Below are 26,471 nucleotides of genomic sequence, written 5' to 3' on the forward strand. Positions count from 1 at the left end.
TCCCCAAGAAAATAAGATATGATGATTTTTTATCCTAAAACAATGTTAAGAGCAGATGCTTCCACCCTACAGCATATAACATTCAAAACAGACTGGCAGGAAAGGATATAAAAGTAATCACTTGTCGGATCCAGCGCAACACAGCATGGGCCACACAATCCATTTGTACTGGTGCAGTTGCCAACTGGTGCAGATTCGCCGGGAAATCAATAGCATTAAGATGATTGCAAAAGGCAACGAACCTAAGGCTAAGGACAAGATCCTAATATCGCAATGGAACTTTTTCTGTTTTCAAACTACTTTATTGTCCCAGCCTCCTAAATCTCAGCGGTCAGAAAACAGCAGGCAAATACTCATTGCCTTCAAATCTCATAAAATATCCATAATGGCTTTCCCGCTTGCATCTAGATTCCATGCAAAATTGTCATCTGTTTGTCACATCAACAACTGCACTAGTCTAGTTTCATTCTACTGCATGATGACAGAACAAGCCAAAGACCAAGGAAAGCAGTTGATAGGTGTCACCAAATTAAACAGCAGACTGAAACATCTCAACCAGTATCAGGTTATACTACAGGGGTTAAGTACCAAATTTACATAAGCCTACCAGAAAGTATTGCACTGGGCCACCCACCAAGTGGTATTGTTAGCATACATCTGACCATATTCTGCTCCATATGTGAAAAACCAGAACTCCTTGTAATCTCTTTTTGTTTTCTTTAGAAGAAACAGCAATCATCGTCATCACTTTGCAACACACACAGCGCTACACAGGTGGAGTTGACGATGGCCTGTTACAATGATGAGTAACTTGTCAGTCCCTCTGCTGTCTAAAGGTCTTTTAACTTGAGTAGACTAAACGATATTGGAGAAGGCAAAGAAGGGAGATATTAAAAGCATCTGCTAGAGATGACCAAATACAATAACAAATAAACAGCTACTGCAGTATTGCAAGAAAAGAGCAATTCACGACTAATGTAGCAGATCACACCAGCATATGTAACATAAGCCAAATTGAATAATACTATTGGAAAGAGCAACAAATATTTGCCACTGGTGAATGTAAAATGACGATAGTAAGTCTAAGAAATTAAATCAAAAGGCACATTTCCCAGGCTAACCAGCACGAGAGATCTTGAATAGACAAGCCTAATGAATGATGGCAAACAGAAACAGACTGATTATCCAATTGGCGGGGAGTGGGGAATGCAAGGTCAGGGCCACCTGTGCACCCAAGCTGTCTGGCCAAGGCTCTTGGATGAACCAAAATGCCTAGACACTCGCACTTTCCAGGCCTTAAAGTGAGGCAGCTGCCCCAGCGCCTGGGTTGGTGCCCATACAGGTGCCTGGTCATATATGGGCTGCCTGTCTTTGGGAAAGCCTTGCGATTGGTCCCTTAAGGCATTAAATTTGTTGACTAATTCTCTACAAGGAAAATTTATTTAATTGAACAGATAAAGAGTAATTCAATCCAAGATTGCATTATGGTAAAGGAGTAGACAACCTTTACTGTATCAATATGATATCTTTGAAATGCTTTTTATCAACTGCATACAACTCTACAGATGAATGATACAATTTTTGTAACCTGTAAGGCTTTTACTCCAGAACCTGCCTGGTGTTGCAGGCATTTTGCCTAGACCTTTAAAGGGTTCATTCACCTAAGCGATTTGACAACCTTGCAACATTATAATCAACCCATGGGATCCTGTTACAATGATGACTAACCGGTCACTCCCTACTTAATTAAAGTCTAACCATGTTGAGCTTAAATCTGCTTATCAAGATCAGTAAAGCACAAGAAGAAAAGGCAAATTTTGAAACCAACTAAAAGAGGAGACTTGGCTAGCTTCAACAGCAAATTAACAACAATGTTGCTAGAAAATTTTGAATTGAAAGCAATTTATGACCTATAATGGGTATCCAATGATTGAAGGGTAAGTCACATGAGCATCTGAATGAGATACTAACTTGAAATACGAACAATTCCAACCAGTAACTACTAACAAATGTAGAAAATCAAACACATGCAAGTTGAGAATAATAATTAAAAAATATATCTCTACAACTAGTCATTCAAATCTTTTGAATCCACAATCGCAACACACGATGGAACAAACTGAAAAAAGATATTCTGATCATAAGAGCAAAAAAGAACCACGGCCTGGTGGAAAGCTCAAACTTACTATGATCTTAGAAATGAAGAAAGCATTTTTTAGAAATATGTACAGTATTAGTTAAGGTTAACTTCTATAGAAAACAATTAGAACCCTAACATCAATTATACTTCTTCATGAAGACACTAACTACTTGAACTAACACAGAACAGATTGCTTCTATTACTTATCTATCATTTAGGAGGCAAACCGAAAATAAGACACTACAGTAGTGTATCTGATAATGTCAGTGGTGCATATTCTTTTACTATTTTCAGGAAAAGGATAAATGTTATGGCTCCTTTATATTCTCAATCGATCTTGTTCAATTAAAAAAGAGGATTTTTGTAGGTTCTTGAACCAAGATGAAGCAATCACAGGGAGAGTATCTCTCAATGCCAACAGGAATGGGGATGATCTAGCACTACTCTGGTGGAGCTGACCAATACTCAACAAGATTCAAATCCTCCTAATGAAGTTGGTGGTTTTAACTGTTTGCTGTGATAATTAAAACAGAGTTTCATTAGCATTCTTCAATGTTTAGTTCTCTATGAATCATTGCAGGAAAATGGTATAAGTAGTTCCCGACCTGAATAGAGGAGCATTAGAATGCTATATATAACTTTAGACAGAAATGAATATACTTCTTCAACCATTGACATATCTGTCAAGTGATTTGTTACAAACAAGCACCCACAATGAAAATATTACTTGGTTCTTGTAAGCAAATTATCCTTGTAAAAAGTTGAACTTCTTTTTATTGTAATAAAATCCAGTGCATGATAAATTAACTTTTTTCTTGTTTCCTAAGTTGCATGCATTGCACTTGCTTGAATAAGAGGTAAACACAGCTATTTGTTTTATCAATTAATGAAAGATTTTGATCAAGTCTTACCAAAAAAAAAGAGATCTTGTTCAAGCATATTTTTCAAATGATTGAATCAGAGAAAAAGTCCTTGTAAAATCAGTCACAAGTATCACCCATAATGAGTCTTATGTCCTTTATATTATAAAGAGAGCCTATTTTATTTTTCCACAAAAAAAAAAACGAGTCGAGGCACAAAAGCAACGTAAGTAACATCTGTTTTTTGACTCCAAAAAATTAAACATCAAATATCATTCCAAACATCATCTAGTATGGAGTCAACACAAAATGAACTTGGAAAATAGAAGTAATGATAAACTTGATGAAGGTCGCCAAGTAAGGTATAAAGCTAAGTTAACAGAAATGATTAGTGCTCAGTCATCAGTTGAAGATATGACTTAAATCATGTGGGCAAGAAAACCAAACCTGGACATAATTCTGAAACTAATAAATGCATAAATCTGAAAACTAGGCATCTAAAACTTAATCTCCAATACTTTTTTTGGTATGTTGTCTTGACTCATTTTTGGCAGTAAAGCAAGCTTCCTCAGGGAATGTGTTGGAGAAATTACTGCCATACAATGAAAATGAGTTAAATCAATTCAACAATTTGCCGCAGAAAGGGAAAAGATGAATCTCAAGCTATAAAGCACCATGAGAATTCATGTTGAATTTTAAGCTATATAGCAAGGAATCCCACAATGTTGTGATGTCTTAGCCTTGTCTTATCCCACAAACAGTAGTTAGCTATTTTCAATACCTTGGGTAAAAAGTGATGCTCCTGGATGGTGGGCAAGTTGAACAATTACAATCCAGTTGTGAAGATCCTAAAGTACCAAAAGTTTATAATGAAGTCATTGTCAAAAATGCAATAATTAAATCAAGTCTGATTATGTTTTCAATGAAGTTGAGTTTTATAATATTAAGACAGCTGAAAATAATGCTTTATAAACTTCTACAGAAAAATGAGGTTTATGATTAGGCTTGTGGATGATGGATTTACAAAGCATGTGGGACAAAAAAGAATGCAGCCGTCATTATAATCCAAGGGCTGAATCTTATATGTAAAAGGACAAGGCTAGCTAGATCATGGTTGAACCTGGTAAGCCAAGAACAATCAATTACCCAAAGGTTTATGTACTCATACATGGGAAAAGAGGATATGTAGATTCATCTGTTCTTGCATTTATGAGAATCTTTCACCAAATGGAAGCACCAGAATGACATCCTATGCAATGGGGCAACTAAGGAAACATTGAATTAAATTAAGCCGTCATGAGCTTAAGGCAAATCATCATGCGGCCTTCAGGCTTAAACTCTGATGACTATTAAAAACTGCACAGATTGACGTCAAATCACCTTAAAAAGTTTGGCATTCCTTCACATATGAATCTTTCCCTAGATAGCCTCCTTGCATAAGATTGACATCAGAGACCTCCATATATGTCTCCATCACATTGGAACTGTCCTGCATTATGGTCTTTCTATTTCTGTTTTATATTGGACTTTAAGCAGCATTTTTTATTCTTAGCTTAGGAAGGCTTATCTAGTGATGGAAAAGTTTTGGCATTTGACTAGAAATATAATAAGAGTCTTATGTTAGTTATCAAAAGGATTGATTATCTGAAATTTAGATAATAGATAGAAACTTACTAAGATTTATCTATCAGGTTCAGACTCTAAAAAGGGAATAATTTTTTCCTGTAACAACATCTTATACAGGTCTGATAAAGACTCAAACCAACTTTTCTTCCATCGTGAAGAAAGCACTCATCGAGGTTGTATGTTTTCTATAGTTTTCAATAAGAAATTCAGCATTTCTTAAACACAGCACATACACGGCCCCCACCCCCTCCGAAAAAAAGAAAGAAATGAAAAGAAAAGGTTTACTTGGCATGAAGCTGCTTTCTTCTTGATGTATGGTTGATTCACCAAGTTTCTTACTTTAGTCCCTTACTGCTTGTTTTATCATTCTTTCAATTTCCTTGGTCTGAAATTCAAGTTAATAATGAAACATTATTTGCAAAATAGCAGATGGCATAACAGTTTACATCTCTTTGAGTAAGAAAATAATTTTAACTGGCAATGGAGCATGAATCAGTCACAACGTACCATAGTCTACTTAAATTGCTGTGATGAAAACTGACTTGTTAAAGCATCATAATATATCATCCCCATTCACTAGACAAACTAGTTGCTCTTCCAAAACTTGTGTTGATACAACATGAAATAAAGAGCTGAATTATTTCCACAAGGAACTGATCAAAGGAGACAAATCTCTTCCAAGAGTGGATTATTTTCCTCATTTATGGTTATAAATTTATGAATAGTATAAATAGATTATCTTGTTTGGACTGTGTGATTACCGGTTAAACAAAACTGGTTAAGAACTAAATCTCAACCAAAGACAGGAAAATATAAGTCATGCATCACAGTATAAAAGAAACAAATAAAGTTACTTATGCCAGAATAGATTATATAATCCATACTGTTCAGTCCGTGCTTTCTTGCGTTGATGTCCTCCCTTCTGCTTCTTCCTCGAGCGCTTGCTCTGGCTGCTAGGAACCCCGTCTTGAGCATCATAGGATTGAATAGATGGCCCAGCCAGATCATTTACTTGGTTTTGTTCAGCATGATAAGATCCATCAGATGACTCGAACACCCTACTCTTTAATCCTGAAGGTAGACCACCTTGTGCAAGATCTGGCGGTGATGTGCCCCCTCCAATTGGTCCAAAACTTTGCTCGCATGGATATTCTTCTTTAGGTTTCTTAGCTTCAAGAAGTGGTTGTGTCTCTGCAGCAGCAGGAAGTTGGCCCAAGACCAATTGCTTATGATTTGTAACACCAACTATGTCATCATTTGCTGGGGCAGCCTGAATTTCTTTTCCTTTCACAGTACTGCCACTGGAGTCATTCCTTGCCTGCTGTCCTGAGGCTACATTTCCCAGAAGTGATAAACCTGAGTCACTGTTCTTTTGTATTACAGCATACAATTTACCCTTGGATTTTACAATTTGAGACATGACAGTCCTTGTATCAGAGTGAGCTGCAAAACATTATGAATGATTAAAGAGCTTCTTCGACAAGTAACTCTATGACTTCTTAATGCATGCTCTAAATTAACCAGGTACAAATCAAGTAAGCACAATAAAGAGAACCTAAGATGGATTGAATAACAGCACGTGCAGCAATCTGTTCTGCTTCCTTCTTGTTTCTTCCTGCAGCACCTGTATAAGTTTTTCCATCAAAAACCAAAGATGATATAAAAGAAGGAAGCAGCACCCCTTCTAATTGAGATGTTGTGTACGTAGGCTTCTCTATATTCATCTTCACTGCATACTCGTAAAGGATAGACTTGCAGAATGTAGTATCCTGCAAAGTGGTAAAAAAAAGTCAGATATTTTGATATACATAATCTTTCAAAAGGCAAAGTTTATGCTATAAAAAAAAAGAAACACAAACATGATGTCATGAATAACACATAAGCAAAGTCATTATCAGTACCATCATTATCAACTATTTCTTCGAGAACATGATTTGAATTTTTATACACAAACTAGTAAGTTTACATAGAACTATAAATTTTAAATTATTAAAATATCTAATTTGTCAGCTGGTTAACATATTTTAGTTTTTGGCTGAAGCATAGTTAGGTGGTATATTGTGATGCTCAAAAAATATTATAGGTAAAACATTCGTCATGATTAATGGCGATACTGATTTCAGTAGAGAACGATACCTCAAAATAGTGGCGAACTTCACATTAGCAAAAGTAGAAATAATTGCATTCAGTTATAACTGAACAAAAGACTATGAAGCTCCAAAGTAAAAGTTTACGGTATTAGGGGCTAATTCAAGCAGTTCCAGAGCTATATCAATTAGTTTTTAGTATGAAAACAAAGTAGGTAGAGTGGCTTATCTCGCCCTTCCAAATGATAAGTGGCTTATCTCGCCCTTCCAAATGATAAGAAGTTATATTGCTTTACTGAGAAATTATAAGAAGTTATATCTCATAGTCTCATTTTTAAGTCGCAGAGCTGAAGATAAGATATCATAGCTCATCTCACTTCCACAAGTGAACTTGTGAATGCATACATGTGCACAAATTATTATGTAATGGTTGCACCCAACAAGTAACATGAAGTGAAAGTCATGGAGCCCAATTACTTAGTAATATATTTCAAACGCAAACAAATGATATAGCATTCATTGCCCTTTGTTATATGAACAATTGATCCGAAACTTTAGACAACACTTGAGACTGATAAACAAATCATATGACATCTACTGCATCATTTTTTCAAATGATCAACTGACCTGAAAATATCCTATAAAGCTTTGTGGTTATGATTTATATTCAATGATCATAATGCTTTTTGTTGGGTAATCTTAAATTCACCTAAAGCCTATTTTGTTTTATGAGCAACATACTGAATTTGCAAACAAATGCATGACTTAGCAAAACAATTACAAAGAAGGAACAACAAATTTCTTAATCTTCTTAGTGTATGACTGTATAATTAAAGAATAAAAGGCAGCCTTAAATCTCTCGATAAGATATTTTAGGATATGACATCCATTGCATCATTTTTTTTCGATGATCAACTGATCTGCAAATGTCCTATAAAGCATTGTGGTTATGATTTTTATTCCATAATTTTCATGCTTTCTGTTGGGTAATCTTAAATTTACCTACATGGAACATATATCCCTGCCTAACCCTTGTTTTGCTTTATGAGCAACATACTGAATTCACAAACAAATGCACGACTTAGCAAAACAATAACAGAGAAGGAACAAAAAATTACTTAATCTTCTTAGCGGACGACAATATAATTAACGAATAAAAAGTAGGCTTAGATGTCTAAATATAATATCGTAGCAGTTCTTTTTGTATTAGCTCTCTTGTTTTCTGTACAAGTACCAAAACAAATTAAGAAACAAATAACTCAAATTGCAAGACCAGTGGTATCAATTTTTGAAGTATGGACATACAGACACCACACAGCAATTGGAAGTGTAAAAATGTTGCAATGACAAATTTAAGTAAAACAATGATTAGATAGATGCAACATACTGCATGAATTAGGGAAATTCCTTCATCCTTTATCTTCCTAGATATGCCTTCAAGAGCAAGTTTTGCCACGTCTTGCTCTGCTTCTTTTCGATGAAGAAATGTCCGAGATGATATGAATGTCACTCCATCTATCAAAACAGTAGATCTGAATTGTGGTGCATGCGGATGCCCTTCATTAATAGTTTGATATATTGGCAAAGGTATGGATGACCTTTGAGCATATTCTTGTAAGCGGTTTTTATGCATGAATTGCTCTGCCAATACATGAAGAGCAAAATTGAATTAATCTAAAAAAGAAATATCCATTCAGTTAATTGAGATCACTTGACTTTCTATATAACAAAGAAAATCCATAACATTTAAATGGAATTAAAATTAGTGCAGCATGTATTTCTTTTTCATTTATAAAGAATCATATTCAAATTTCATCACTCAAAACAAAAAGAACCAAAAAAATAATCTGATCATACGAAGAAAAACAATAACCAAGAAAACCATAAGTATATCAGCCAAATCATGCCCTGCTCAAATATATACTATTCCAGCATTTTACCTTCAGCAACAACCATCCATGATCAACCCTTAGAAAAATCCATCTCAATTAGGCCGTGTCTGCTTGGCATTATTTGAGAAAACCAATTACAATCTAAAACTTTAAAGTAGATTTAAAAACTATTTGCAAGTTATTTAGAAAATTAACCAGACAAACCCACAAATTAACATTATAACTTCTTTCATGCAAGAATTGCAAAATGAGAAAGCTGAGAAAATAAACCAATAATCTTCTGCAGCATTAATTTTGCTAATAAAAATAGGAGCAAAAGTTACTATCCTGCTATCATGTAGAAATGGTCCCAGTTATTAACTTAAATCAGTAACTAACTACATGCTGATAATCATGTAATACAATGCCCTAAACAACAAGAGGGTAAAAGTAGTACACAATACTCGATATTAGTATAACAAAAGCCAAGTGATCCCCCACATACTCTATCAGCAAAGCACTTAACAAGAGGTGGTTAAGCTAGTCAGTGTAGACTGGTTAGATTTGCCATTTAGAATCAAATTTTTCATGACATATACAACTTCTGCTAAACTAAATTAAACATCCCACAGGACTCTTGTAACTTTCTCATAGTACACTTCTAAAAATTTCTTAGTTAACTAATTAGCTTAATTTATATAGTCATAGAACTAATAACAATAGGTGACCCACAGACAATTTAATTTTCAAAGTTTTAGTAGAGACCAGTAATACAACTGCATACTTCCTTTGATCTCATTCTTTGCCCTTATACAACTTCACCCTTAGGCAGCAAAACTCTTTTCACCATGGTATAACATGAGTCAAATGACATACCATTATGGAGTAGCTAGTGATATTAGTTACAAGCAAGGTTCGTCGTGCCGGTCGATACCGTACCGTATCGGATGTACCGTACCGTATCGGATGTACTGTACCGTATTAGTACCGAACTGGTATGCAAATTTGTACAGACCAACACTCAATATACGTCACTGTCTCATATCGTACAGCATACCGACATTGTAATAGGATAGTACCGATAAAGGATTCGGTACCGAGATGGTGAACTTTGGTTACAAGACCTACTAATAAAACCCATGATCCAAAATATTAAGGCACTAATCTAAGAGATTGCATCAAATTAGTATTGAAGTATGCTGAACCAATATTTTAATGATACTATTCAGCACCTCATAGTTAAAAATAAGTTATTCAAATTAGAGTATTGTTCTGCAGGCTGCTTCAAAACCCTTCACATTCAAACCTAGATCAAATCCCAAACGATAATACATGAAAGAGTCATATCAACCGTTCCTACAAAAAAGCACTTTGAGTGGAGGATCAAGATATCAAAAATTGGGTGTTGATCTTTGTCAAATTCTTTAAGAAGTCTTTCTTCAAATATCATACATCTAAAGAGGTCCAGCACAATTAACTAGTCTGAATAAAATGATCAAAAGCTTATTGCATGTTAATATTTTGTTCTGGAAACTATAAGCTTCTTAAACAAAGATTCTATCAGTGTTATTTTATCAACAAATTTTTAAATTAAACCATTCCTAAGTATCTAATCAGATATATGCTATGACATTTATGCTCTTAATTGAATTGATTGTACCTTAGTTCATAAAATAGCAGTACAAGTAGCATCTTGGAAATTTGTTCACCAAAGGCTGATGTAGAATTTATGATCATGGATGAACTATCAAATAAGTATTCATATATAATAGCAAAGCTATCAATCTTTTTTTTCTTTTATGATGCCCAGATAAAATAATTTATCCCATCAAATAAGTAGTTCTATTAGGCGTGTTCATATACCCAGCAGCTGCAAGAGAAATTCTATTTCGGATGATGTATTCATTCACTTATCCAGTACATGAGCTAATGCTAACTGTGCTTTCATGAATAAAACCAGCACAAGACCCTAGATGCCATGCCAGGGCACCATCTATTATCATGAGAATTTGCATTAGGAATATTTAATGCAGGAAAATACAATCCAACACGTTACATTGTTTAAATTTCAAAAAGAATTATATCTGAACATGAGGTACAAAGAAGTAACTCTGAAAACTACTTGCTCAAAGTGCCAAATTCAGTTGATAGATGTCGGTCATGATGGCACATTTGGGCACAATGACTTTCTAATGGATTAAAATGCACGGAAACTTGAAGTCAAGGAAATCAAGAATTATTGATTTACTTTAACTGAAGTTCAACTGATCATTTTGATCTAGAGGGAGTCATCAAATTTGACAGGGCAGAATAAAAAGAGTTTTTTTGGACAAGCTCATGAAAGAAAGAAAAGATATACATTAGATGGTATGCTAATGTAATGAGAGCCACGGAAGTCCTGTTAGTAAATGGTTTATGATAATCACACGGAATAAAAGGGGTCTGCTGACAACAACTTTATTACTATGGCAAGAAATGAACTGAAGAAACTCAGAACAGCATTCAATATGGTATATGATACAAGCATATAAAAGTATAAAGTACGAGAAGATATCCCCACATAAACCAATTAAAGGACAATGGTGTGCATGTGTGTCTATTCATGCAAACATGCATGCAGTGGAAACCTGCAATGAACATGACTTAACGAAGTGCCTTTCTTTCACTTTGAAAATTAGGGCCGGAAAAAGCCTCGTACTTGAAAAAGAGAGAGCTCAAAAACCTCCGAGTCCAAGCCCGGAGTAGGGGTGTCCACCCTGCTGCCCCCCAAGAAAGTGGCCTTGCCCTTGGCAAACCGGCAAGGGGTGCACCAAATCGCACAACTGAGACTCAAATCAAAGTATCCAATTTAAATATACAATATACATTATGTCACAACTGCAACAGCAGATATACAAGGAGAAAAGAATAAGGAAGAAAACCTGATGATAGAGACACATTTTCAGGAGAAAAGGAGAGAAGAAGTAAAGCAACTTAAAATTCATAGGCAATCAAGAATTCATTAAGACAAAGTTCCACTTGACAACGTCCAGGCAATCTTCAAACAATCTTGTGAAAAGATCACATAGCTCTACTACTACCGGGAAGCACAAAATGCCTTTATTTAAAAAATTGTCATCCATACTCAAGAAAAAACAAATAATAGAGGTCACAACCACGCGACTACCACCTCATCGAACAAAAGAAAAAAGAACGCTCACACTCAGTTCGTCATCAAATCGTGCAGCGTTAAACTCGATAAACAGCAGTGCTCACTTCCACGATAACTTCTCATCAACAACACTTCATCAAAATCACAAGAACCACACATGTATCACATATTTTTCAAATGCCAGATATCTTGAGCGCATTGAACAACGTACGAACAGAAACTTCTAGGGGGAATAAATATACAAGCAGAAATCCAGATAATACAGGAAATAACCACACAATTACAAGTTGAAGAAAGCAGGAAAAAAAACGAGTGAGCTCTGTAAACAAAGAAACGGAGCAAAGAAGAAGAGATCAAAAACAGCCGATAGGAAGGAGAAAAACAAGAATCGAACCACCAGATCGAAGTGGAGAACGTTTGGAGGTGCTCACCGGGATTCGGTCGCGCCGCTACCTCCATCTGCGGCGGCGATGGCTGGACGAGAGCCATGACAAAAAGGGATCGGGGAAAGAGGGGAGAGAGAAAGAAGGGGGTTAAGGGTTTGAGATCGCTGCTTTTGAATCCTAGAGGAAGGGAAACAGATAGCAGCGTCTCAGAGAGAAGAGCCTACTGCTCTCTCCCCCACAAGAGGGACTGTAGGAGGCCCACATGCGCCGGCCGGGAGCGAGGATCCGCCAGGATGCCAAGGGACGCCGGCATTTACGATGGGACAAACAGATTGACAACACGACTGACGCCGTTAAGGGACACGACGCCTGGACTATCACGGACCGGAGTTACGAGGACTCTAGGGTTTTGGGGGGCAAAAACGGAGCATTATCGTTTCCAGGGAATCTGTAGGGAAAATTGATATCCCAACCATGGTTAATGATTGTTCTCGTCTCCTTTTTTAAATCTTTTTTTTTTATTAGGCTGTGATACACTGATGCAATGGTGCTACTCACACAAATGAGAGGATTCAAGAATAACAATTTTGTGATAGTGTAAGAAATCAAACTAAAGGTGATTTGTATTGAATTGCGATAGAGAGAAATTACAAAAAATTATTCTTGTTTGAACTAATTAAAGCACTTGCCATGAACATAGCACAAAAGTAATTTAAAATAAAAATAATTAAAGAGACATATTCCTTTGAATTTAGACGAGAATTATTTTGATAACAAAATTTTGTTTATTTTTTTAATTAGACTGCATAACTTATTTTTTTATAGCAATATGATCCAGTCATCTATTTGTACCTTAACATAATTAACAAAATATAATAAAATAACTAAAATATCCTCTATCTTTCGTTAGAGTTATTGATAGAAGGGAGCTAATTTGGTTGTGATTTTTGTTAAGAATGATGGATGGCGAGGATTTGAAGGAGAGATGGGAAGGGGTCAGCAAGCTTGCAACTTCAATGGACAGCTGTAGTCCACTCAATACAAGAGAGAGTAGAAAAGAGAGAGAAAGAAGAAGAGAGAGGAGTAGAGAGGGGAGAAGGTTGCCATCCTAATGCACCTCTCTCTCTCTATCTCTTGTGAATTAAGCATCAAGCCCCTCGAGAAGACACAACCTTGCTTTTCAAGAGAACATAGCCTCACCGGAGAGGACATAAGCATCAACCCCCTTCTCCTTTTTTTTTCTAGTTTTAATCTATTTTTTCTTTTATCATCGATAGGAAACAAAAAAAATATAGAAATTAGATGTTGTGATTATTCTGGATATATAGGCTACTAATTTATTCTTGGTATAGTAATTTCTTATTTTTGGTATGAGTTCCATATAATCTCTATTCCTAACCACTAAAAAACTAACTTCACTGCTAATCCAAGAGGGAAGGGCATTAAAGAAATAGGAGGCTTGATTTTTGTACATGATCACAGTTCCTAAAAGGGAGGGATGGATGACTATGCCGCACCATGATGAAAAAAAATTATGGTGACTAATTGAGAGATTTAAAAATTTAGGATCAAAATATTTCTCATTCAAATTTGAAGGGTATCGATGTAATTTTTCATTTAAAATAATATATAGTATGATGTGTTATGTGTGCTCATACTAAGATAATATAAGGAGAGATAATAAAAAAGAGATAATTTTAGGACAAAAGATAGAAAATAAAAGTATTAACTAATGTGAAGCACACATTAGACCATATATCACTCAACTACTCAAGCATACACTGTTCGAGATGCTCCAAAAAAAATCTCGCACTACAAAAACTATTATCAAGTGATAAATTGCTCAATGAAGGAAAAACTACAAAAAAAATACTAATAATGGAAAACACAATTACCGATCACTAGAATTTTTCATGGTTGAGTAAATTAAAAGTAAGGAAAAACTCATGACACCCCAATATAGTGTTATTGTTAACGCCTATTTCAAAATTAGAACAAGGGACATGATTAAAGAGATGTGCTATCTTAGCAAGAGATCTTAATATACCGCTCAAATTATAAGAGTAAACTCTATCACAAACTCACTTCAACATTAACTTTTAATTGGTAAATTCAATAAAAATCATGGGCAATTTTCAAATACAACAAGATTATTCGAGATATAAAATTTCAAAGTACCTGACCAGAATGTACATGATGGTCCAACTAAAAAAACTAGAATCAAGCGATGAACTTCTCAATGAGAGGAAAAAAATATAAAAAGCCTACAAATAAAACACTAATAACATTGAATAATCATGCGATTACTGACCGCTAGAATTTGTTATGATTGAATGAATTAAGAGTAAAGAAAACTCATGTGAGCTCAAAATAGTGTTGTTGTTAAAGCCCATTTGAATATTAGAACGAGAGATACGGTTAAAGAGTCACGCTATCTAAGCAAGACATCCTAATATAGTGTTCAAATTATAAGATAAAAACTCTATGAAAAGACTCACTTGGGCAATAATTTTTAATTGATAAATTCGGTAAAAATCACAGGCAGATTTCACATATATAAAGATTGTTCAAGACATTGATCATCTCAATTGCAATGAACTGACGAAAAATGAGACCTCTAAGGAAAGATGCAGAGAAATGGCATATTGAACAAAACTTAAACAGAGTAAATAGTTGATCACAAGAAGACAAGATCTAAATTGCAAGGGTGGAACAGGGAGGATGCTGGGGCACTCACTAGGAATCGACTTTGTCGCGTCCTCTATTTCTGGGAAGGGAGATGGTGATGGAGAAAAGCTGTTCGTGTCACGTGTGCCGAGAAGCAAGGAGACAGAACCAGGGAAAGATACACCTGAGATTGTGGCTTGGCACCATTAAATACGGCACGCTTTTGGTCGTACCAAAATCCACCGCCATCCCCCCTGATGAGAGGATTTTAAACGGGGTTCTAGTCTCCGAGACGTGCTTCGGGTGTTCCAAATTGGGTTTTTATTTTTTTACCTCCCATCCCCCCAACCCCACCCCACACACGCACACACAAACACACACTCTTTTGGGACAGCACATAAATTGACAAATTCTACTGTTACCCACGCTAACGAGGTAATGGGGGTGGCAGAACGTCATAAATTCTTGAATGGTATTCAAAAATTTAAGATAGTCGCCTGCATCTCGTACCAAACACCATCTACACCCATTTATATGACTCGAAAATTATTTTATAATTATTTTACTAGTTTAGATTAATTAGTTTCTAAACAATAAAGTATTAAAAAGTTTCATTGTCAGCATTATACCTTTGAAGCCGCCCTCCAAAAGCCCTTTTTTTTTTAAATAACGTCCGTTACGGAGGTATTTAAGAATGCTTATCCATCTTTTATATTAATAAAGGAAACAGCCTGGCTACCGGACAACAGCAGATCTAATCAAATAAAGAGGGAATTTCCTGTAGAGTTTCGATAGAGAGGCCTAGACCGACATGCATTTATCCACCTTTATACCAGAAACGTTGTTTAACATTCCCCTTCTGTTTAAATGGAATGATGTTTTAAAGATTACATTGGAAATAGTAAAATTTGATAGGGCCATCCAATGTTTCAAGCCAAGCAGAAGATTAATACTATTGCAGGCTTTTCTTGATATTCCTCAGCTGGAAGTTGGTGAACTAATGCAATGGAAATAAAACTCAGCATGAGTCTCGGGCATTGTTGCTTTAAAACCTGAACTGGGCAGGACTGGGTCCTGTCCACAATCATGAGCTCCAGTACATCAGTAACCTGATGGAGGCTGAGAACCATACATACACTAGTGCAATCAGCGATTCAGCCAAGGATGTTTCTTCTTTGTAGACTATCAGAACAGAAAATATACACATAAATGAGATTAATTAACAAATTAAAAATCTTCAATGAAAAAAAAGTAAGAATAATAAAATTAACCTATACTGAATAAAAGAAACCTTTTTTCCCATCAAAAATACAAATACCAGCAGCATGCGCTCACGACAAGTGATATTAATCTTCCAGCAACAATGCGAACATATAGCATTACTGAGAAAACAACATATGGGATCGAACTGAGGCAACCCCAGATCATAATTAACAACTAATTCACCCCCATTAGCAACAAAAGTGAAGATGCCATGTTTAGTAACAATCTTAGATGATCTGACCTGAAACTTGGAGTTCAGGGCTTACATCCTAATCTTGACTAATCTTCCACCTATGTATTCTCATAACTTTCCGGTTGTTAGGCATACAATTCGGCTACCTTTTGGGACAAGCCATCGGCCTTCTCTTCTGTGTTCTCAGAAATCGGTTCCTCCTGAAACAGTTGACCAAAGTCCACATTACTCATGATTTTATAAGTTAAAAAAGTAAAAAACTAGCCACGACTTGTTTCCCTTTATCCATAGAAATTCTTTGTTAGCAATTAACTCTGAAGCACAGGTAATTCTGCTTTCATGCTCTCCATAGCAATTTCTTAAGTCAAACGGGCCAAATTTTGACTTTCTAAGGCCATCGATTGTACTAACAAAAACAGACACGTCAACTGCTATTGCATAGTATTACTTTGACAGGACCAAGAACTGCTGTGACAGAATCGGAGCCCAGACCGATTGCCCAGCGGCATAGGTTGGTATGTGCCCATGTCATTATGTGCCGACACAATAAAGGAGCTGGAGAGAGGGAGAATAGAAGAGAGGAAAAGAGACAGAGAGAGAGAAGGGGGAGAGAAGGAGGGTGGCGGAGACCGATGGAGCCCCTCCTCCGCCCTTGCTCTCCGCCCTCCACCAGCCAGCCTCCACCTCGCTCTCTTCTTTCTTCTCTCTCTCTCCCTACCTCCTCCACTCTCTCTCTCTTTTCTTCTCTTTCCTTCTTCTCCTCCTTCGCCGTCAGTTTTTTGTTTTAGTTGCCGGAACCGACCTAGTCCACCGTCGGTACGGCTCAATACACGCCGAATCGAGCAGTTCGAAATAATTCTGCCAATATGGACATGAAATTTCTGATACTGCTCATTAGGAAGTTAGAAAATAATAGAATAACATAGTTAAATTGTCAAGATCACCGAACAGGGTAGAAAGCATGAAGCAGTTGAGCGTCGCTTGCATAACAGAAGAATTTTTATGAATTGCTCATCCTTTTGCTTTTTTCTCTCTCTTAGAATTTGGCTGGGAAAAGTTTGCTGAAGTCCATTAATTGTGTCAGAAATGAAGACTCATATTAATTCATCATGGAACACAGAACCACACACACACACAAAAAGCTGCCATTAGTCCAAGGTTGTTTTGTCTTCATCTATCTGGAAGGGTAGATAGCCCAGAGAAAGACTTCTAAACAACCTTGACTGTGAATTAGCCATCAGTGGGAACAAGCATATCACTTCCACCTAAACATACAACATCATTTTTTTTCCACTTAATGCAACAAGGATTAAGAACAAGACAAAAGGAAGATATAAGGACGTGTACTTACTTCTGAATCCTTCCTTCCTTTGACAACTACACACTTGGAAGCGCTGATGCTAGCACTCTTCAACAAGCTACGAGCATTGTAATTTGGCCTGTTTGTGCCATCTGTAACTGATGCATGATCTAATCTCTCACTCTGCTGTGACTTTGGGAGGCTTTCAAGTGTACCACGAGCAACGGAATCTGCACTTTGCTTTTCAAAGTCATTATTTTGATCAGGGATCTCATCTTTATTTGCGCCCACCCTCTCCCTACAAAATGAGCAGATTACAAGGCACACTTAAATGAAATAAATTTGCAACTACTGACAAGTTAAAATTCACTACTTCATGGAATAGATTAAGAGAAAATGTTACACTGCTGGCCTATATTTCCTGACAGAAAATATAGGATTCTAGATTGTTCCCTTTTTTTGTCGAACATACCTGGGCAAGGATGCATGTTGCCGCCCAAGCGGAGTGCTTCTTTCACCCTTACCAAAGTGTTCTTCAAGATGAGTAAATTGTCGCTTAAAACGATCAACACCACTGTTAAATGGATTAAATGGTCATCCAACTAAATATGTTAAGCTCAACATGCGGACATAGCATAAAATTGAACAATCAAGTCAAAACAATTTCATGGTAAACAAGGAAGAAACTTGCCCTCGACAAAATAATTTTGGCTGTTGGCATTCCTTAGTCAGGAAAATTCCTACAGTTCTGTGCAAATTGTTGTTTTAACATGTTCATCTTATTTTTGCAAGTAAGACATGATGTATACACATAAACAGCACAAATAACTCAAAATTCCTTATTAACTATTGTATGTAACTATATGTAACCACTAAAGACATTGTTTCTGGCATATGCCAACATCAGCTATGATGGGAAGCTTATGTATTCCAAGTTTCTTTCATTCTAATGTTTGCAACTTTGTTCCATTTTAAACTATGATTTTTTGCTGTACAATGTCCAAGGTGTAGATTAGGACCTCAAATTTTTTAAAAGGGAAATCAACAATCAAAGGAGAAGAGTTCCAGACTGTCCAACATATGACTAAAAGCTATTCACACCAGTTAGCAATGGGCATAGACTTCAAATGGTAAAGTAGAGTATAGATTTAAATTGCCATGTATTGGTATGTCCACTCTGTTGTTTTGATACATGTAATTTACAGGCTGGCAGGAATAGTGTAGAGGTAGGCACCTTTGTACAGTGCCATTGATTTGTTGGCATGGTATGTATCATCAATAAGGTTGCACATTTTCACACCCCAAGTTGAAAGACAATATGGGAACTTTGCAATATACAAACAAAAAATAAAAAAAACTCCTCTATTACCTATGTTTCCAGTGTCACTGGTGAGAGTGCATAGAAATTCAATTCCTTAAAACATGCAAGGATAATACGCAGGAATAATCTAATAACCTTGCTAAATAGAGAAGATCTAAGAGATCAGCTCAAATTCCCGATTTTCTTTTAGTGAACACATCATCAGTCTTTCCATCATACTTCTTTTTTGAGGTTTTTTAATAACTTATTAATTGAATTCTTTGTTGTTTTGTGCTATTGTACACTTAAGTCATAAATTAGGCATCACTATGAACAAAGGCGATGTAGCTTGGCCTTAAGAAACATGCATTAGTTGACCATTACAGGTGGTAATCATGTTTTATTAACAAAAAGGACTGATATAACTTTTGAATCAAATAATGCAACCACACTACTAATGCTTGTCACGGGGCAACAGATAAGCACATATATGGATGACAACAAGAAATCACTAATATCGACAATATGTTGTTCATCTATGAGACATGGATCTTTCCAGCCAGCCACCATAGACCTTTAAAGAACTTCATGGCTATTATTCATCTCTTATGATAGATCATGAGAATGTAACAACATGGCATAAGATCAAGGTAGACTTCACACATAATGAAAAAGAAAAACCAGAAAGTAAATTTCGGATCATATAATGGTCTCAAAACTGTTAAATTGAAAAATATTAATAACAGAAATGTAGGATTCCTTGAAGTGAAAAATCAGCTTCACAGATGCTCTAAGACGATGAAGGGATCACAAACTCGAAGCATCAACATGATCTGTTTCATACATGCACTAAAAAACATAATTTTTCGAGCAAAGATGGTATCCAAAGACTATTAATGCATATTGGAGAAGAGAAAGAGGAAAACATTGAAATAATGCCCCTGAAGAAGGGATATAACATTGAAATTACAAATTTGGACCAGTCTCAATGTGTCAAAATCATGTTAACACCCAAAAAACACAAAAAACTAGACTGTTGTGTGATCTTCCATAACATTAGACCCATAAGAAGATTATATGACATATCACAACCAAATATTGATAAAGGCAAAAAGGAAGGAAAGTAAGGTTTGATATAGGAAATTGCATTTATCCCCAAGGCACATACAAAGCCAAGGAGCCAAACTGAACAATTACTATGCAAGATAACAAAAATGTTTCCATAAGGTCTTATTAAATCATGTAAGGAGGCACAAAAGAAACTATGGCATTGATAATCTTTACTTAAAAAGACTTCTGTGATATAACTTGAGTGCTGAAACCCATCTAAGGTAAGAAGACAAAAGCTTTTATAAAATGATTTCTACCCTCTCATATAAGTTTCTTATTACACATGAATGGATTTTTTATCTGACGGTAAGAAGAAAAGCAATCCTATAATAAATGATTCTTCTCCAAATGAACATGATGGCCAAGTTCTTGCTACTTTAAATCCTGAAAACTTTAGTGAAAAAATAGTGAGGAATTAAAAAAGCCAAAGTAGCATATCTCCACCTAAGATAGAAAGAGATGAGAGAATCAATCTTCTACTAGATAATCAAAGAAAACAGTAGCAACCAAGAGATATGAACGAACTTGAGAATAAGGCTTGGAAGATGGATATTGTCGCTGTCAAAAATGAGAAAATGAGAAATCGTCTCAGCATCTTCAGAGTAAGCCAGAGGATACATCAAGCAGCAAATTGAATCCACACTGGCAGAAATCATTACCTTAAAATGAACTACATGCTCTAAGTCAAGTAGAGTCAGGCAAACAGAGAGACAGACAAACAGACAGACAGACAGTGAGCACATGCTACTGAACCTCAAAATGCCCTGTGCTTTAAATTCCAGCCAACATGAAAGAACAAATTATAGAAACCACCACAATTCTACATAGGATAACATTCCTAAGAGTCTTGTGTTAGCCAGAACATTGACATCAATACATCATAAGTTGTAATGAAACTTAGGAGCTCAAATCAAGCTAGATGCTCGTGACCAGACAATGACAAAATAATTAGGCTCCATCTTACCTCTTATTTAACTCCAAGACATGAGGATCTCTCATAGTCTTCTACAATAACAGATCTTCATAGTCATTGATGCCTTACTAAATACCCAATAAAGGTAAATTTCGGAAATCAAGATCACTATTACTTGTGTCTCTCTCATCTTTCAGAAGAAACCCTCTTCTATTTAAGAGAATGATATTTTCATTTCTCTTCATTATTAACCCATAAGAATTCATCTCAGAACAATACTTTAATTATTTTGCGCTCAACCCGGAAAAGGGACAGAATGACTTTGCAAAGAGGAAGAACATAAACTTCCACATGTTTATTTGTCTCCACAAGAAAGGCATCTTCTTTAAGAGGCAACTTTGCTCTCAGGTTGCTCGTTTTCTTTTATCATTCTTACATCTTCAAAATCAAGTTGAGATCTGATAAATGCATAATCATAGGCATCCAATATTTACTTTACGCAATGAAACAAAACATTTGTTAGCAATAAAAACCCTTGTTGATCATTTTTTCATGATGGAATTATTTTGTAGAGTAATAGTTTTCCTGATATGTACAAATAACTGTCTCACCTTGGGTACATAAAGTTAGTCTGATCTGCACCACGTAGATACTCCTGCAGCATCTGAGGATGATACTCCAATATCTGTTTGCTTTTAAGAAATAATCCATCATACATGAAACAGGTAGCTAAAAAGAGTGATAATTATACAGCAACCAGTGTTAACAAGTTGCAAGCAGTACCTCTCGATAAATTAGCTCTCTTACATCATCTTTTGACAATTTCCTCCTTTCAAACTCAAATTCAAGTTTTGATATAGGCTGTGTTGAAGGTTCGCGCTCAACATTTGACAGATTATTAAAGTATGGATCCGCTAGTGCCTGCAACATAAGAAAAACAGAGTTGGAATATAAAATTTGCACTCCAAGACTTTAATCACACTTCAATTTTAAATGGATAACAAGCCATCAAGGTTACTGAATCCTATCTCTTCAGCGGTTGGTCGATCTTTAGGATCAAATGCAAGTAGGTGCTCAAGCAAACGAAGAGCCAAAGGATCCACACCAGGAAACTTTTGTGAGAAAGGAACTGGTGGTTTTTTGCGCATATTACTTAAATATCTTCTAGCCTTTTCATTTCGAATCTGCAGAACAAAAGAAACAATTTTAAATATCACATGAAAGAATTTAACTGAAAAGGTAAGAAATTACTATTCTTCATCCATAATAAGAATTTAATCAAATAAATGACCACAAGTGGGAATATTAACATGTATAGCAAATAGATAATAAAAAAATAACCGTCAATAAAAATATGCTTGAGGTTCCTTAGATATTTCCTTTTTTTTGGCATATGCTGACTATAAACAAAAAGGAAAAGTGAACAAACCCTAGCAATGGATTCAGGTGAAGGAGTTCCAAGCAGATCAGTCATGAGATCTAACTGATGCACCACATTCTTGCCAGGAAACAATGGTTTCCCTGTAAGCATTTCTGCAAATATGCAGCCTATGCTCCAAACATCAATCGCAGGGGTGTACTGAAAAAGAAAAAAAAAATATAGTTCATGGTTAGAATTCCATATGGAGTGTATTTCATGATACACAAAAGTATACAAGTATCTAGTTACTTTATACCAAATTTATTGATAAAATTGGTATAACATTGCCGATGTACAACAAACTTGTCAAATCACAGATAAGTGCAGTCCAAAATCCAATCTAAATATACAAGTGATGCAACCTAAATTTAACAAATGCTCAAAACATGTCAATAAATACATATTGTGGATTAAGGGCCCTTGCAAACACTAGACCAGTAATGACCAGACACTTCCTAATGCTACATAAAACAACAGCTTCACAATGAAAACCATTCAAACGTTCACACTACAGTGCAAATGAAACCATTCAAATTTAGGATGTCAAGAGCACATGTTTTCTTGATTTTGCTTGGTCACAAATTACAGAGTATTTATAAGTTGAGTTCCTGAATGATGATAGAATTATAAGTCTATGAGAGGACCTGGATGAGATTGTTGATATGCTTCATGAAGGAGCTCCATGAATGCTTATCGGAGCAGCTAACTACAGGAGTATTTGAGGATATAGTTTTTATAAGATTGCTAGACGTCTCCTTGAAGCACTAAATGCTAACATTACATAACAAATGAATGCACATAAGCTACAAAGCTCTCAAGGTATGATAAGCTTGATGGAACCGAAAATAAGCTCCATGATTACCTGTAAAACTGAGAATTTGTTGGCCACCACAGAAAAGGGACTTTCAGTTATAAAAGGTGCGAGAGATTTGGAAAACATAAAGCCAGAGTTGTTGAAAGAAGCTTCATCAAAACCTTCTACTGTCATTTACAGTTCCTGTCATGTATAGCAGATGAAATGACACTAGAATAAACGGATGCCAGACCTATAACTGGATAGTAGTTCATACAGGTATACATGTGGATAACCTGCCACTTGCATTACATCAATAGGCCACAGTGCTGGGAGAGTTTATATCCTTCCCTGCGCACTGTGGGTCTTTATGGTATAGTAGGGTGTGAGGCTTGCCTCTTGTCAAAAAAAAGGAGGAAAAAAAAAAACTAAATTTGGATTACACAGAAGTAATATGCAATAATACATAATAAATCATAACGGTAACTCATGCTAAATTTATATGCAACTTGTAAGCGTATGTCCTCCTCAAGAAAGCCTAAATCCCAAGAAAAAAATTGGGTGGGTGTGGTGGGGATGGGGGACAGAGCTGTCAAGCCCATTAACCACAAAGAAAAAGCTGCAAACCATCTCACCTTGGAGAAAAAGGAGCCACATAATTCAGGAGCACGATACCATCTTGTTGCCACATAATCCTAATGAAAATAGTGAAATACTGTCAACAAAGTATTTGAGTAATAAAAACATTATTATCACATATACAAGTTTATGGTAAACAAATGCTGAAATATATAACAAAAGAAGAGACCCATATTGACTACCACCACCCACCATCTATATTAAAAGAAAAGGAAAAAAGAAAAAAAGAATTATTGCACCATGAGATAATCACATACAGTCCAGAAAATAGCTGACGGGGCATCATTAAATGATACACGGGCAAGGCCAAAGTCACAAACTTTTAATTTGCAATCCGCATTGGCAAGGATATTTTTTGGCTTTAAATCCCGATGAAATACATTAGCTGGAAAGGAAACAAAAGGCAAATGAAGGCAAACATTTAGAGTTACGAAAACAAAATGGGGTGAGAACAAAAACAAATAAAGAAGCAACATTCACCTGAATGAATATACTTCATAGCTCGAAGTAGCTGGTATAAGAAGAACTGGTGGTGTTCAGGTGTGAGATCATCATTTGCCTTTATAACTTGATGAAGGTCTGATTCCATCAGCTCAAAAACAACATAAATGTCTTTAAATTCCCTCCTAGATGGGGGAAGCATTATATGCTTAATTTCTACAATATCAGGGTGGCGAAGCAGCCTAAGCAATTTGATTTCCCTGAGAATGCGAGTGGCATCAGAAACATGCTCAAACACATCATTGATCTTCTTGATCGCCACCCTCTCTCCAGTATGGGTGTCTATCGCAGCCCCGACTACCCCATAGCTTCCCTTGCCGACGACCTCTTGCATCTGATATCGGCTCGCTTCACCGTACTCCGTGAAGAATTCAGTCTCAAGCATATTCTGAGTAAATTAATAATTTAAAAGGCTGAAATCCATACTAACCGAAAAAAGTGAATATGCGCAGATTACATGAAGGATCTAAATATCCAGAAAGTCAACTGATTATTTGTTAAAAAAGTAAATGGAGAAAAAAGAGATAATTGAAAAAATGAGACTAAAATGCCAGAGCAATTTCAAGCATGGAACTAACAAAATAAGCAGGAGGAAAAAGGGAAAAAAAATACAATCTTTCAAAACACAAAAACAAAAAAACTTGGCAATCAAACTTTTAAGCAAAAAAAAAAAACTATTGATTTCTATGGAATCCTAAAGAAGGGTGATCGGAAATAGAAGAAGCCGAAAGAGTATTTCTATAACACGGACTTCTTTGAAAAGGAGGCAGCATGGAACTCACAAAATGACGCGGGAGAATAAAATTCAATCTGTTTCGGAAAGAAGTTCGAAATTGGATCTGCAAACAAAGAAATCTTTTTTGATTATTTCCATGGCATTCTAATGAATAGTGATCCAAAGGAGAATACCCCATAATAAAACTTTGTAAAGAAGACTTCTTGAAATGAGGAAAGAAGATTCATGATCCCAAGGGCATGGAGCTAAGGAAATGAAGGAGAAAAAGGCAAAAATTCCATCTTTGAAAAGAGGATCCGGAAAAAAGAAGGAATTTTCTAATCGACTATTGATACAAGATGATCAAAGTACAAGAAGAGTAGAAGACAAAAACGGAACGTTGAATAGAAAACTCGTTTGACATCAATTAATTAGTGAGGAAACCCTAACTTGGTATTAAACAAGGATTACAATGTGGACGGCGTCAAATTAGCAAGCAACGAGACTTGTGACGTAAAGAAGATGGATTGGACTAAAGAGATCAAAAGATTCGAGCTTTATCATCGTAAAGGGAAGAAAAGAAGGGAGCGGACCTTCTTGTGGGGATCCATGGCGGCCACCTGGGGAACCTGAGGAATCCAAGACTAGAAATGCCAGAGTCCTCGATAACTCTGATCCCGTTTCTTCTCCTCCTCCTCCTCTTCGTCCTGTTCTTGGCTCACGGATGAGGCGCTGGCGATGCGGCGGTGGAACCAGCGACGGACGCCACCCACGAAGGCCTCTTTCCCCATATAAAGGCAAAGGCGACGGCGACGGACCGGCGGGGCGATCGCGGCATCGCCCGTATTCCCTCGCCCTACCTTCACGCGCGACTCGCCACCGCAGGCTTGTCTCCTGTGCGCAACGAGGAGAGAAACCAGGGCGCTTGTTTTCTTCTGCTTCCTGCCCGTCGCACAAAACACACAGAAAGAAAGAATTTACTGATGGATTAATACTTCGTAAGCCAAGAACAGGACGAGCGCATATCCATCTAAATTAGTTTTCACGTCCCCATATTTTTCAGATATAAATAAAAATTTAAAATATCTACGTCTGCATTCATATTTATTAAAATAAAAATATAAATATAAATGGATAACTATCCCACTTATATTGAAATATTTAATTATATTTATAATTATATTTAATTTTATATAGCACTGATATTTTTTAAAAAATAAATGATCAAATTAATATGTTATTAACTTTATTTATCTTTCAATTCATAAGTTTTTTGATTTTATAGTCATAAAATTTAATTATCCGACTTATATTCATATTTATATTCATACTTTCAATATATATTATATCTATATTCACTTAAAATAAATATGGACATAGAATTTTACAACCTGCTAACACCTGCATTTGTATCTATATTTATCAAATAAAATAAATATAGATATAAATATACTGATATCTGATCCGTATTCGATCTGATTTCAATCCTATTGTTTGAACATTACAACTTATATGTTATTCGATACTTTAGCTAAT

At 35.9% G+C, this 26,471-nt stretch overlaps 2 protein-coding genes across 11 annotated transcripts; both read right to left on the reverse strand.

Annotated features, from left to right (window-relative positions):
- Positions 1 to 377: 377 nt before the first annotated feature.
- LOC103722271 (double-stranded RNA-binding protein 1-like) lies at positions 378 to 12,604 on the reverse strand. Of its 6 annotated transcripts, XR_003388557.2 has the most exons (7): positions 12,167 to 12,600; positions 8,101 to 8,354; positions 6,182 to 6,395; positions 5,511 to 6,069; positions 3,782 to 3,848; positions 3,519 to 3,592; positions 378 to 791 (listed from the first exon to the last, which is right to left on the reverse strand). XR_003388557.2 is itself a non-coding variant. In XM_039125646.1 (6 exons), exons 1-6 carry the CDS (start codon positions 12,222 to 12,224, stop codon positions 745 to 747), a joined length of 1,206 nt encoding a protein of 401 aa, XP_038981574.1. In that variant the 5' UTR covers positions 12,225 to 12,604; the 3' UTR covers positions 378 to 744. The 6 variants fall into 6 exon arrangements, 5 of the variants coding, with proteins under 5 accessions (XP_038981574.1, XP_026666261.1, XP_038981576.1 ...); XM_039125646.1 differs by lacking the exon at positions 3,782 to 3,848 and having other exon boundaries at positions 12,167 to 12,604; XM_026810460.2 differs by lacking the exon at positions 3,519 to 3,592.
- Positions 12,605 to 15,631: 3,027 nt separating this feature from the next.
- On the reverse strand, positions 15,632 to 25,932 carry LOC103722272 (mitogen-activated protein kinase 9-like). Of its 5 annotated transcripts, none has more exons than XR_003388561.2 (13): positions 25,529 to 25,932; positions 24,200 to 24,608; positions 23,977 to 24,104; positions 23,716 to 23,775; positions 22,297 to 22,446; positions 21,896 to 22,051; positions 21,651 to 21,788; positions 21,479 to 21,552; positions 18,017 to 18,118; positions 17,596 to 17,842; positions 17,047 to 17,509; positions 16,080 to 16,444; positions 15,632 to 15,970 (listed from the first exon to the last, which is right to left on the reverse strand). XR_003388561.2 is itself a non-coding variant. In XM_008812758.4 (11 exons), the coding sequence occupies exons 1-11, from the start codon at positions 25,544 to 25,546 to the stop codon at positions 16,370 to 16,372; spliced, it is 1,557 nt and encodes a 518-aa protein (XP_008810980.1). In that variant the 5' UTR covers positions 25,547 to 25,932; the 3' UTR covers positions 15,977 to 16,369. The 5 variants fall into 5 exon arrangements, 1 of the variants encoding a protein (XP_008810980.1); XR_003388559.2 differs by having other exon boundaries at positions 15,942 to 16,444; positions 17,047 to 17,102; positions 17,194 to 17,509; XR_003388560.2 differs by having other exon boundaries at positions 15,942 to 16,444; positions 17,047 to 17,102; positions 17,189 to 17,509.
- Positions 25,933 to 26,471: the final 539 nt, after the last annotated feature.

The sequence above is a fragment of the Phoenix dactylifera genome, chromosome 4 (assembly GCF_009389715.1).
Source record: "Phoenix dactylifera cultivar Barhee BC4 chromosome 4, palm_55x_up_171113_PBpolish2nd_filt_p, whole genome shotgun sequence".
Classification (NCBI taxonomy): Eukaryota; Viridiplantae; Streptophyta; class Magnoliopsida; order Arecales; family Arecaceae; genus Phoenix; species Phoenix dactylifera.